The following is a 13821-nucleotide window of genomic DNA, read 5'->3' as shown; positions in this document are numbered from 1 at the left end:
CTTCCGTGGAAAGGGTTATGAATACCGTGCTCAAGGTACTTCCATTTAATCTCAAAGTTTGTACATTTAGCTCCAAATTGACTGCTTCAATGGAGTTTTTGATATGTTACTATGTTGATGTAGCGGCTCGCATAAGAGAGATGTCAGAGCGTGTCTAAATGGCACAAGAGAGCTTTCCGTCCAATGTTGATGAGGACATCCTATGCATGGCCCAAGTAGCTGAGAAGTTAAGAGCTGAAACTGCCAGCCAAGACCCCTACCGGAAAGCACATCCACCTGAGACGATTATTTGCTTCTAAATAATTATTTCCTCTGTTTTGTCAGTCTAGACCATTAGAGGACAGTTCTAATAGCCTATAAAAGCTAAGAATTTTTGTATTTCTCGTTAATCTTCCAATCATCAATCAAAAAGCTTTTTTCAATGTATTGTTTTTGAGAGTTCTGTTTTGCGAGTTAGGATAGTTTGTAGAATCAAGTTTTAAGTCTCAAAGTATCTTGTGTTATAAATCTTGTGAATTCAAGCTTATATCAAATGTGGTCTCTTCAGCACTAACATTGATTGATATTGTACAATCAAAATAGTATGTGTACAATCCGACCGTGTACACTGTGAACGAATCTCAGGTTGTCCATGTGTACAATCATGCTTCTTTGTACGCATGTACAAAGAAATGACCCTTCTGAGGTAAGGAAAACAACATGTCACCAACTAATAACATAGCCAAACAGAGAGATAAGGTAATTAATATAAATTACTTAATTTCTTTTGAAACATTTAAATTTAATCAGTTATTTAAATTAATATTAAATAACAGTTTTCTCTTGATCTACATACCATTTTAGTAACTACTGAAATACATCATATTAAATAATAGTTTTGTTTGATCTACAACGTCATTTTAGTTACTAGTGCAATACAGTTCCTCTTCGAAAGAAGAGAGAGTTACATAGAAGGACACTTCATGACTTATGTTTTCACTGAGAGACACATTGTGAAAATGACACACATTCTCTTGCCACCTGTTTTATTTGAGACAAAATTGACCTTGCTTTTGTGTAATGAGAAGAGTTCTTCTTTTGAGGAGGCAACGTGAGGTTAGAGAGTTGTAACTAAATTTGTTTCTAGTTGCAATAAATGATAAAGGTGTTTACTAAAAGGTAGATATATCAGAGAAGGTGAGTTGTTTTGGGACGTTAGATCTGTTTATAGACATAAGATCTAACAGCTGGGGATATGCTAGCATTTTACAATGTTGCTTGGTAGATGATGCAATTAAGAGGGATACAGCGGTGGTGAAAGTAGGTGAAGACATCCTTTTTCGCTAGAGCTTGGGTTTGTGTTGAGAGATACAGTGAAAGAGAAAATGAGCCAAGTCAACTATAAATCTCTTAAACATGTTGTGTCTCTGTAACGAATCTATTTCGCAGAGCTAATGTAGATGGATGAGATGTGTTTGGTAATGGGTGGAGCATGGGTTTGTGGTTCCTATGGGAATGGGAGTTCGTGGTGGACAAAAAAAAGGTGGTCGGATTGTGGTTCTCAGGTGTGTTGTGGACGGGACTCTCGTGGTTAATGTGATTGTTGTAGTGGTCGGATGTGTTGTGAATGGGACTCTCGTGGTTAGGAGGAGTGTTGTTGTGGTCGGGAGTGTTGTGGTCAAGGCTCTGGTGGTCAGTGTGTAAATGGATGCCGATGTTGGCGACAGTGCCAGTGTGATCTTGTAGGCTTTGGTTTGGGTGGAGGTAGTGTTGTGCGGCATATTGGCTAATGATAGGGGAGTGGCTTCCAAGTGATTCTTGTTTCTCCGGCTGAAGTGGGACCTGAGAAAAAAATAAAAAGAGTCGGTGAAAGAGTGTTTGCATTATGAAACGCCATGTTGTGTAAGTGTCTAGAGTGAAATCTCACCGGGATATAGGGCGCAGTTTTCGTCGGCTGTTCGGTTGTATGGGTTTGAAGTTTTGTTAATTTAGTTTAACGGCTTTAACCCTTTCACTAATAGATCTTTCTTTTGGTTCCTAAACAAAAAGTATCAGAAAAAAAATTGATTGTATCATACAAAAAGAAATACAAACGTTTACAAAATGCAAAAACTATCATCTTATATGAATCTCGTAAATACCCAGAACATGGAAGACGCATGCGGGATCTTCTTTGTTATCCATATCTCATCTGATCACCTCTTATCTGACCACTGCGCACTTAACTCCCCCCCCCCCCTAACTCTCATGTCCACAGCCACCGCATCCACACAACTGTCGTCTACACCGATAACATCCACACATCCTCTGTCCACAAAAGTCACATCCGCACCTCACATATGCCCGACATCGACATATACAGATTCCCAGTTCACAATATCCACACAAACAAAGTGTACACCTCAAACAGACATGTTACATGCGGTTATCCACCGTCTTCCTCTTCCACTTGATGACAGCTAGCAGTCGCATCGTGCTCTACTCACCGGAGCTCGCAATTGAAACTGCCGCGGCGTGGAACAAACAAGCGGAAAAGAACAGGCGGCTGAAGAGAACACAGAGAGTTGTCTGATTGAGAAATAGAGATCGAAAATATGTCGAGAGGGAGAAAGGGGATTAACCTTCCATTTGGAGTTTGTCTGTTAATCAATGGAGGCAGAAAAGAACAGAGATTTGAGGTCGAGAAACAGATAAGGCAGAATACATGTTCATTGCATCTAAAGTGTACTAGTAAATTTTGCTATTAAATACATTTTGGTGTTTGTTCTTCAATATACACACTCTTATGAACACTAAAACACAGTATTGGTTAGTGAGTACTAAATACTAAGAAGGTGTTATTGGTTTATATATTTTGTTTGATTTAGAAATTCATGTAGTATTTATAAATCCAAGTAAAATATGCAGATTTTTAATTTTTCGGATTAGTATTTACAAATCCTAAGTTTTTCCTTCGGATTAGAGTCTTTGTATTTTTAACAAAAAAATCCAAGGAAATCCATTCAAATCCATTATAGAATCAAATTTATTAGTAAATCCATACGATTGAATAACACTTGATTTGATATAGAATTTATCAATCATTAAACCAATAACAAATGATTTTAATACAGATTTGAAAATCATAGAACCAGTAACACTAGATTTAGTTCGGATTTTCATATCCATTAAAATACAACAACCAAAAACCCCCAAACTATGTTCTTTGAGGTCTGAATGACTTCTATATCTCATTTTGAAAATGCCACAATGGAATCACCATGATGCCCCTGAGGATCCACATTCTCATGCATTATAAATCCCAAGTTTAGTTTCTAGTCATAGCTTCCTTGGTGAGGACGGCAACACATGAATCTTAACGGACAAACATGGACGACTAACATAGCGAATCTACTTGAAAGTATGCATTATTCTATTGCAATATACAGTAAAAACTCTATATATGTTAATATTGTTTGGACTATGATATTTTATAAATTTATAGAGTTATTAATTTACAAGAACTTTTATTTTTAGATTTTACCTTATATAAATTAATTAAATTTTAGAAAATCGTTTTTTAATTATATTATTTGGTGTGTGTGAAATGTGTTTCATGGAATTTAAATATTGCTTTAGATATAATTTTAAGAAATATTATCAAAATATGTTGAAGTGTTAAGAAAAAAGAGATGAATTATATTTTTGATATAAAATAAACAATACATTTTTTTGTTTGTACTTAAATGAACTATATCTATAAAGATTAATAATTTATGATTTTAATGGAGTATATATTTACATATAAATTTCTAAAAAAATATTATCGTCTTATCTTATCAATTTATGTCATATTTTGAACTTGTCCAACTCGGTACCAAAAAAATTATTAATTAATCAAGTACTAATTTATAGAGTTTTTATTGCAGAATGAAATCGTTGAAGAAGAGACAATTTTGTTTACCACTTCTCCAAAAACTATGCAGCATATCCAATATCAACACAAAATAATAAGACTATTTCTTTTCTTCAGGTACTGAGGTCACATTATTGGTTTACGAAAAAAATTCCATTTGTACACAATTATAGAAGTGAACTGAAGAAAAAGCAAAAAAAAGCCGAAGACCAACTGAACCATATGTGATTTAGAAGCCGGTTTTGGTCGGTTTAAAAGGTTGTAACAATTCATTCAGACTTGTATAATAAGCTGATGATTAAAAAAAATGTTTCTCTCCAGATCTCTTGCCGTTGTGATGTGACCAATCTGAAATCTGAATGTAAATCAATTAAAAGTTACAGAAATTATAAAAAGGAAATTATAAAAAAGTAACAACTAAAAAGGAAAACTTATTCTGGAACTAAACAACCTAAGTAATTCTTTCTCTCTCCAAAAACCAGAACCTCTAGCCTTTCTTTACGCTATTTTCTCCGTTCTACTCCGACGGCCGTCAGCCGGGCGCGTGGTCGTCGGAGGCTTGCTCTTCTCCTCTCCCTCTTTTCTTTTTGCTCCGTTTGTGCCCCTTTCGCCGACCCGTCGAGATACATGGTGCTCTGGTAGACTGTTCCGATTGAGTAACTCGGGCTTTTCTGATTTGTATCCTTCAAATAAATTAAAAGAAACACAAAACAAAAATCTAAAAGAAATATTTACACTCACCAGTAGGTTGCCTCCCACCAAGCGCTTGGTTTAAGTCACTAGCTTGATTTGGTTAGCTTGTTAGGCTAAACAAGGGTCGCTTAGGGGAATTTCTTCACCCTCTGCGAATGTTGTCTCAGCAAGATATGGCTTAAGTCATTGACCATTGACAACAAATTCCTCACCTTTTGTGTCCAGCAACACAACAGCTCCGTAGGAGCGGACCTCTTTGATGGTGAATGGTCCGGGCCATCTTGATCGCAGTTTTCCAGGGAACAATCGTAACCTAGAGTTGAAAAGGAGCACCTGATCCTTAGGGTGAAAGTTTCGTCTGATGATCCTCTTGTCGTGATAGGCCTTAGTTCGCTCCTTGTAGATCTTTGAGCTTTCATAGGCGAGATACTTAATTTCCTCCAGCTCGTGGATTTGCATGGATCGTCTTTCTGCTGCTGGTTTGATGTCGAAATTGAGTAGCTTCACAGCCCATGCTGCCTTATACTCCAACTAAACCGGCAGGTGACAAGCTTTACCGTACACCAGGTTATAGGGAGTGGTCCCGATTGGTATTTTGTAGGCTGTTCTGTAGGTTCTATAGGCCCAGAGAGCTTTGTCTAGCTTGAGTGACCAATCCTTGCGACTAGTGTTGACTGTTTTCTGCAGGATGCTCTTGATCTCTTTGTTTGAAACTTCCACTTGACCACTGGTTTGAGGGTGATATGGCGTGGCTACCTTGTGTTTCACGCCATTCTTTTTCAATAGACCTGCAAAGATCTTGTTGATGAAGTGACTACGCCCATCACTGATGACCACTCGTGGTACCCCAAATCTTAGAAAGATTATGGTTTTGAACATCTTAGTCACCACCTTTGCGTCGTTTGTGGGACTGGCTATCGCTTCCACCCACTTAGAAACGTAGTCAACTGCTACCAATATGTATTCGTTCTTGAAGGATGGTGGGAATGGTCCCATGAAATCAATCCCCCAACAATCGAATACTTTTATTTCCAAGATGAAGTTCTGAGGCATCTCATTCCGTTTACTGATGTTACCTTAGTGCTGGCATGAGTCGCACCTAGAGATGTAGGAGTGGGCATCTTGGAACATTGTTGGCCACCAAAAGCCGGCTTGGAGGATCTTAGACACGGTTTTGAATGTTGCGAAGTGCCCTGCATAAGAGGAGTCATAACAGTGAAAGAGGATTCCTCGAATCTCAGACTCTGATACACACCGTCGGAATACTCCATCCTTGCAATTTCGGTACAAAAATGGCTCATCCCAATAGTAATGTATGGCGCCTCTTAGAAATTTCTGTTTATCATTGCCAGTGAATTTGACTGGTTCTTTCTCAGCGGCCAAATAGTTGGTAATCTCAGCAAACCATGGAAGATTGGGTATTGCTTTTTTATCGCGCAGACAAGGTGTTCCAGTGCGCTGGAGAAATCCAGACGGAGCGGTTGTTCAGCTATGCTTCCGAGGCTGATCGAGTAGACGTGCTCGACTGGAAGGCTGTCATCAGGGGTTGTTTCTTCATCTATCTTCATTCTGGAAAGGTGATCTGCGACGCCATTCTCGATGCCCTTTTTATCCTTTATTTCTAGGTCAAATTTTTGGAGCAATAAGATCCATCGGAGCAGCTTTGGTTTCGCATCCTTCTTTGTTAGTAAGTATCTCAACGCTGCATGGTCCGTGTGCACTATCACCTTGGAGCCAAGTAGGTAAGATCTGAGTTTTTCAAAGGCAAGGACAATTGTCATAAGTTCTTTCTCTGTAGTTGCGTAGCGACATTGAGCTTCGTCTAGTGTTCTGCTCGCGTAATAGATCACGTGAAGCTTCTTGTCTTTTCGTTGGCCGAGCACTGCTCCAACTGCAAAATCGCTTGCGTCAGTCATTATCTCGAAAGGAACCTTCCAGTCTGGTGGTAGCACAATGGGTGCGCTGACTAGAGCTCCTTTGATCGTGTGAAACGCGCCCAAACAATCGCTATCGAACTCAAATTTTGTCTCCTTGCAGAGCAGTCTAGTGAGTGGTCTTGCGATTTTGGAGAAGTCCTTGATGAACCTTCTGTAGAAACCAGCATGTCCGAGGATACTCCTGATTCCTTTGACAGAGTTTGGAGGCTGTAAACTCATCATCACTTCTATCTTTGCTTTGTCCACTTCGATCCCCTTTTCGGAGATTTTGTGGCCGAGAACAATCCCATCACGCACCATGAAATGACACTTCTCCCAATTCAACACAAGATGCTTTTCCTCACACCGCTGAAGGACCCTGCAAACAGACAGAAAAGGAGTTCCCATAGATGCTAAAGTCATCCATGAAAACTTCCATTATGTCCTCAATTAGGCCAGTGAAAATAAACATCATGCAACGCTGAAATGTCGCAGGGGCATTGCACAGCCCAAACAGCATTCTCCTGTAGGCGAAAGTTCCGTAGGGACACGTGAAAATTGTCTTCTCCTGATCGTCTGGGTGAATGGGAATCTGAAAGAAACCTGAATAACCATCTAAAAAGCAGTAATATGGGTGGTTAGCCAATCTCTCAAGCATTTGATCAATAAATGGAAGCAGGAAGTGATCCTTTCGTGTAGCTGTATTTAATTTTCGAAAATCAATGCACATACGGTGACCAAGTACTGTCCTAGTAGGTATGAATTCATTTTTTGCATTAGCAACCACAGTAATGCCACCTTTCTTAGGAACTACATGAACATGACTAACCCACTTACTATCAGAAATCGCATAGATTACACCAGCTTCTAGAAGTTTCATTATTTTTTTCTTAACAACATCTTTTAGATTTGAGTTTAACCGCCTCTGATGTTCTACAGAAGTCATCGATTCATCTTCTAGATGTATTCTATGCATGCATAAATCAGGTGAAATATCGGGAATATCTTCTAATGAATACCCTATTGCCTTATGGTATTTTCTCAATTCACACAATAGTTTACCAGTTTCCACATTATTGAGCTCAGAGTTCACAATGACAGGATATGTGGAATTAGGTCCAAGAAACGCATACCTGAGTCCCGCTGGGAGGGACTTTAATTCGATCTTTGGAGCCTTGAGTTCGCTCCAGGAATCATCGAGCAGGTTGGTCGGTTTGTTTCCTCTTTAAGAAGCAGTTGTTCCTTCTGGTGGGACCTGATTGCTCGTCTCCCCCAAACTTAGGAAAGCGACCATCTTCTCAATGCTTTGGCTCGAATCTAGCATCTTTTCGCACCCATCAGCATCAATGTTGAATGTGTTCTGCTCGGACTTAGCTCGTATAAGAGCCACTTCCAAAGGATCATCTGCTAGGATTTCTTCAATCATCCCTTGTTGAGGGGTCAAGGCGGCGTTCTCGTCGTCAACCGTGAAGTTCTGACCATCTAGCATAGGTCGTTCGAGCAGCTCGTCCATCTCAAACTTCATCACAATATCTCCTAGTTGAAGATTGATCCTCCCATTACGCACATCAATTATTGCACCAGCTGTGCATAAGAAGGGTCGGCCCAGAATGAGAGGGTCCTTCGGTTCATCTTCGAGCTCCAGAACCACGAAATCTGCCGGAACAGTGGTGTTGCCAATTTGAACTTGCAGGTCTTCGAGAACACCTACTGGCAACTTGACTGATCTGTCCGCGAACACTAACGAAATCCTGGTTGGCTTGAAGTTGGTTAGTCCCATGCGTTTTGCAACTTAGTAGGGCATGAGATTCACACTGGAACCTAAATCACATAAGGAACAGGCGAAAACTGTTTTTCCAATCTGAACCGAGAAGACAAATTTTCCAAGATCTTCCAGTTTCCTGACTGTTCTGTTTTGAAAGACTGCGCTGCATTCCTTTGAGACCATCATGATATCGATGTCTGCAGAGGTCTTCCCAGAGATTATCCCCTTCACAAGACTGCGCATTGAAGGAATCATCTGAATTGCGTCCATGAGAGATAGTTTGACATTCAACTCCTCTAGCATCTTCTTGCACTTCATCTCTTCGCAATCCTTGCGTGATTTTTTAGCAGGGACTGGGTAGGGAACTTTTGGAGTGTAGACGCGAGTAGGAACAGGCTGCTCTTGCGTCGTAAGAGCTACAGGTTCTATGACAGTTGGCTGTTTTGCGTCTTGTTCGTCGTCGAGGACATCCTCAAGTGGAGGTTGTTCTCCCTCTTCCTGTTTTCCCTTCACTTGAGCAGTAAGCTTTTTTGAGACAGGATCTGGGAGATGTCTTCCACTTCTCAACTCAACTGCGTTACAGTCCTTGGGATTCTTGTATGTTTTTCCAGGGAGTGTTCCCTATTGCCTTTTGATTGTTTTGGCAGTTTGAGCAATCTGAACATCCAGCTTCCTTATGTGGCTTGCTACAGCATCATATTTGGAATTTAATTCCGTGAACATGTTATCCATCCGAGTGTTGATCTCGTTGGAAACTTGTTTCAGTGCTTTTCCTTGAATCTGCTGACCTTGCAAAAGTTGTTGCATCATTCCCTTCAGTTCATCTGGCGGACCACTCGTAGTTGCTGGAGCAGCTTGCGGATTGTTCTGCATGTTCTGAAACTGGTTCTGAGCTTGGCTTAGGATGAACATCTTTCCATTCTGATTCTGACTCTGAAGGTATGGCTTCTGATATCCAGGGTTTTGGAACTGATTTCCCTGAGGTATGTCGTTGGGGTTGTCTGGATTGGTCTTGTATGGGAACAGATGCGGGTTATTTCTCACATTAGGGTTTGGATAGTAATTCTTGAACTGCCAACCATGACCGTTGACGTAACTGACCTCTTGCTGATTCTCTTCCGATGTCTCGGTCTCTGTTGTAGCATCAGTAGCACCTGGTTCCATGGTGGCTTCTTCCATTACATAGATCTGGCTCTGATTGTTCTTGAGCAGCTTATCAACCTTGGCGGTGAGGTCATCAATCTTTTTAGTGTCCATGCTGTGCACCTTCTTAGAGCGGTTAGTCTCCTCATTTTTTTTGGATGAACTGGTTGTCATGTTCTCTATTAGCGCGTGAACTCCTTCAGTGGTTTGGGTCATGAAGTCTCTATTGCTCGCTGCATTCAGAGCATTGTGGAACTCCCAATCCACACCGTTGTAGAAGATTCCAAGGACATGGTTATCGTCAAATCCGTGATGAGGACACTTTCTGAGGGTATCATTAAACCGCTCCCACGCTTCACTAAATGGTCCGTAAGCAAGCTGCTTGAACGAAGAGATCTTGTTCCTTAAGGCAGCCGTTTTTGCTTTCGTGTAGAAGTGACCCAAGAAAGCTGCTCTAATCTGCTCCCAAGTAGTTAGGGAGCCTGTAGGTAACGACTTAAGCAATCGTGAAGCCTTGTCCGCTAGAGAGAATGGAAAGAGCATGCATTTGATGAAATTGGGTGGGACGCCGTTTGCACAAGTGAAGCTGCAAATTTCTTTGAAAGCTTCGATGTGTTCCACTGGTATCTCAGCTGACAGTCTATGGAACATCTTTCTCTGCACTAGATTGATCATGCCGGGTTTGATCTCAAAATCCGCCCATTGACATGGCGGTGGAGCGATAGCAGAGCGCGTATCAGGGATGTTACGCTGTAAGTTCCTCTCACCGATTGGAACAGGTGGTTCCTGCTGTGCAGCCAGTTGCAGTGTTGCAATTGTTTGATGCATCTGTTGCATCTGCTGCTGCATCTGTTGCATCTAGGAATGTCAAACAGGTTGATCCGTCTCGTCCCGTCCCGTACCGCAGCGGGCTCGTCTTCAAGCGGGTCACGGCGGGTCAGGCCCGCGCGGGCTGTGGTCTTCAAAATGGCTGACCAAACCCGTACCGGAAAACATGTAGGCCTTTACGGATCGGCCCGCGGGACATATAATTACAAACAGACATATGGCTCCTGAACGCTTCAAGACATGATTCATGACGCTTTATCAGTTTCATGACGCATCAGTAAGTGAGTTTAGTCGAGGATTGGACTGGATAAGACAATACCCTTGTTAGTTGAAGATTTTAGTTGGATCAAAACACTAGTTTATTTACTTTTGTTAGACTCCAAACATTTTTAAAATAAACAATACTTTAGTTGTTGAATCCAAATATTATAACTCATAAGTTCATAACAAATGCTTTCATTTTCTGAATCCAAAATTAAATAAAACCAACACCTAATCAAAGATGCTAATCCCAAAAATAAATAAAAAGAAAACACCAATCACACTTTTTGTTCTTCACCTTTATCACCAACAAGCGACAAAAAGATGAAAATTTCTCTTCTTCACCATCAACTTCATCTTCTGCAAATAAGAATAATAGAAGTCGGTTAAAGATATATTGAAACTTAAAACTCCAAAATGTATGATAATGTGAACAAATACATATAGGCAAAACTATGAAGAACCCATGGCGGGAACTAGATCTTCTTCTTCGGTGGAAAGTGAGTTTTCAAACAACTTATGATGACTCGAAGAAGCTCCACCGGTGCATCATCGACCCTGAAACCACCATCACCGGAGCTACAATGTTTAAGGTGAAAGCAGAAATGGGGACTTAGGGTTGCGGGTCTTCAAAATCCCGCAGGTTAAGCCCATCCGCTTTCGACCCGTCCCGCTTTCGACCCATCCCGCGAGGCCCGCAATTTTGTGGGCTTACCAAATGGAGGCCCAATCCCGTCCCGCAGCAAGCCTTTATGGGCCAGACCCGCGGTTCAGGTCCTTGATTGCCAACCCTAGTTGCATCTGCTGCTGCATCTGCTGTATAGAAGCAGCGAGTTGCTCTGGAGTGCAAAAGTTGTCCATTGTGGCGGCATTTGGTCTTTGTTGACGGTTTGTTCTTTCTAAACTTGTGAGTTCCTAATTTGTAAGCGAAAGTAATTCCCCTTGTGTATTGCTCCGAGTATGTCTACTGGTCATGCATCTGGGTCATTCGCTGCAAGAAAGGGATTAAACAAGTTAGAGGTTTTAGACTAAATAAATAACCGAAAAATAAAGGTAAAAAGCTGGTCCCCGGCAACGGCGCCAAAACTTGATACACTAAAATATGATCTTTGTCTACTGTCAAGTTAACAGTGTAGTTTTACGCTTCCTCCAAACAAACTGGTGGTAAGTGAGTTGCTTGGACATGATTGCCCACCACCTTCTTAAGTTGCGAGATATGAAAGACCGGATGAATTTTGGAACCTGGAGGTAACTCCAATCGATATGCTGCTTTTCCAATCTTCTCCACAATCTTGTATGGCCCATAGAACTTAGCTGTGAGCTTCTGACAAAAACGAGTGACCACGGACTGCTGTCTATAAGGTCGTAGCTTCAAATAGACCAACTCTCCCTCCTGTAAAGTCACATCTCGGCGGTGTTTATCCGCCTGACTTTTCATCACTTCCTGAGCCTTGACCAAACACCTTTTAAAACGTAATAATGTCTCATCTTTCTTGGTTATTCCACAACACATAGTGCATACTTTTGTCTTGATAGAGAAACTTCTATGATTTACACATCTGAACATTTTGTATTTTCATGAATATGTTTTTCCATTTGAATTGCCTAACCCACTTGTGAATGCAGTTCCTGATGAAAATTTAGATGCAGAGACTACAAATGCAGCTACCACAATGGTCACTATCATTCCAACGTTGACAACAACAACTCCGACTTCACACATCGGTCCACCCACATTACCAGAAACTACTACAACAACAACTGATCAACAAGCACCACTGCCTTCTCCTAATTCAACAACTCAAAAAACTACTCCATAGGACACAACAACACCAACTACCATACCTACACCTTTTTCGGACTAGGAACAAGTTACACCAGAGACATTAAATATGGTTCAGGATCAGGTGTTGCTCTGCCGCAACAACCAACATGCGTCTCAACATGTCAGCATAAGCATGCGACCAAACTCAATATCACTGCGGTAGTCATTCACCCATCTGAGAAGATCCCCACAACATCAACTGAAGCTCTAAAAGGTCCTCAATGGCGAAAGACGACCTGAGATGAGATAAATGCTCAAAAAAGAAATTACTCTTAGGATTTGGAATCTCTGTTGAAGGCATCAAACGTTGTGGATTGTTAGTGTCTCTTTACGATTAAACGAAAGGTTGTGGCTCTGTTGATAGGTTCAGGACATGCCTCTTTGGCAAAGGATTCAATCAAAAACTAGAAATTGACAATACGATGGTTATGCCGACAACAATCATACTGGTTCTTGGTGTCTCAACCTCCCACAAATGCCCTATCAGACAATTCAATGTCATTCACACTTTCTTACAAGAAAAACTCGAAGATGATGTCTACATGATGCGACTACCCGGATTCACTGACAAAGACAATCTGAAGGCTGTATGAAAACTACATATGGCGATATATGGAATAACAAGCTCCACGAACGTGGTAAAAAATTTCTCAAATGCGTCTTGCTTGACTTTCTATACGCAAACTCGTTGGCAGATGTACATCTCTTCCTGTACAAAAAAATTGACACTATACTCTACATGCTCTACGTGGATGACATCATACTCACCAGTAAGAACCAGCAATAACTTAATCAGTATATCCAGGCTTTGTCCTCTTGTTTCTCTCTCAAAGATCTTGGCTCTATCTCTTATTTTTAGGCATAGAAGCACATCATACATCTCATGGACTGTTATTAACACAACAATAATACATCGCAGATCATTACAAAGAACAAAGATGGTGGATAAAAACTCAGTCTTAACGCCCATGTGCCCTAACAATCAGGCTCCGGGAAACCACTTGAAGATCCAACATAATATCGCGCAACAGTAGGGATTCTGCAATACCTTTCCCTTACTCGACCGGACATATCATCTACAGACAATAAGATGTCGCAGTTCATGCACCGGCCGACATATGAGCAATGGAATGGAGTTAAACGCATACTTCGATTTCTGTTTGGAAGCATTAAACATGCATTATCCGGTCAGCCACAAACACACCAACACTACATGCTTTCACCGACACAGATTAAGCAGGAAAACATGACAATTACACATCCACATGTGCTTATATAGTCTATTATGGGAAGCACCTCATTGCTTGGTCTTCAAAGAAACAATGTACAGTCTCACGTTCTTCAACTAAGGCAGAATACCACTACAAGAAAACAGCGGTATTCTGACGGACATTCCGACGGAAAATGAAATCGTCGGAATATACCGAGGAATTTCCGAGGAAATTCCGAGGTAACACAAAATTGGGGTTCCTCGGAATTTCCTCGGAATATACCGACGTAATTCCGAGGAAACCTC

General features: G+C 41.0%; 1 protein-coding gene and 1 non-coding gene across 2 annotated transcripts; one reads left to right on the top strand and one right to left on the bottom strand.

Annotated features, from left to right (window-relative positions):
* Nucleotides 1–8275: 8275 nt before the first annotated feature.
* Nucleotides 8276–10249, bottom strand: LOC106432739. The gene is made up of 2 exons (XM_048749104.1): nt 8912–10249; nt 8276–8869 (listed from the first exon to the last, which is right to left on the bottom strand). The coding sequence occupies exons 1-2, from the start codon at nt 10247–10249 to the stop codon at nt 8276–8278; spliced, it is 1932 nt and encodes a 643-aa protein (XP_048605061.1).
* Nucleotides 9696–9802, top strand: LOC125582785. The gene has a single exon (XR_007320237.1). It is a non-coding gene; the product is annotated as a small nucleolar RNA R71 (small nucleolar RNA).
* Nucleotides 10250–13821: the final 3572 nt, after the last annotated feature.

This window comes from Brassica napus, chromosome C2, assembly GCF_020379485.1.
Source record: "Brassica napus cultivar Da-Ae chromosome C2, Da-Ae, whole genome shotgun sequence".
NCBI classification, from domain to species: domain Eukaryota; kingdom Viridiplantae; phylum Streptophyta; class Magnoliopsida; order Brassicales; family Brassicaceae; genus Brassica; species Brassica napus.
This window is presented reverse-complemented; position numbering and strand designations above follow the sequence as displayed.

Coding starts and splice junctions, on each gene's coding strand:
- LOC106432739 (XM_048749104.1), bottom strand. CDS start 10,249: ATGCAACAGATGCAGCAGCAGATGCAACAGATGCATCAAACAATTGCA. Junction 8,870..8,911: donor GCCACATAAGGAAGCTGGAT/GTTCAGATTGCT, acceptor AAAAGGCAATAG/GGAACACTCCCTGGAAAAAC.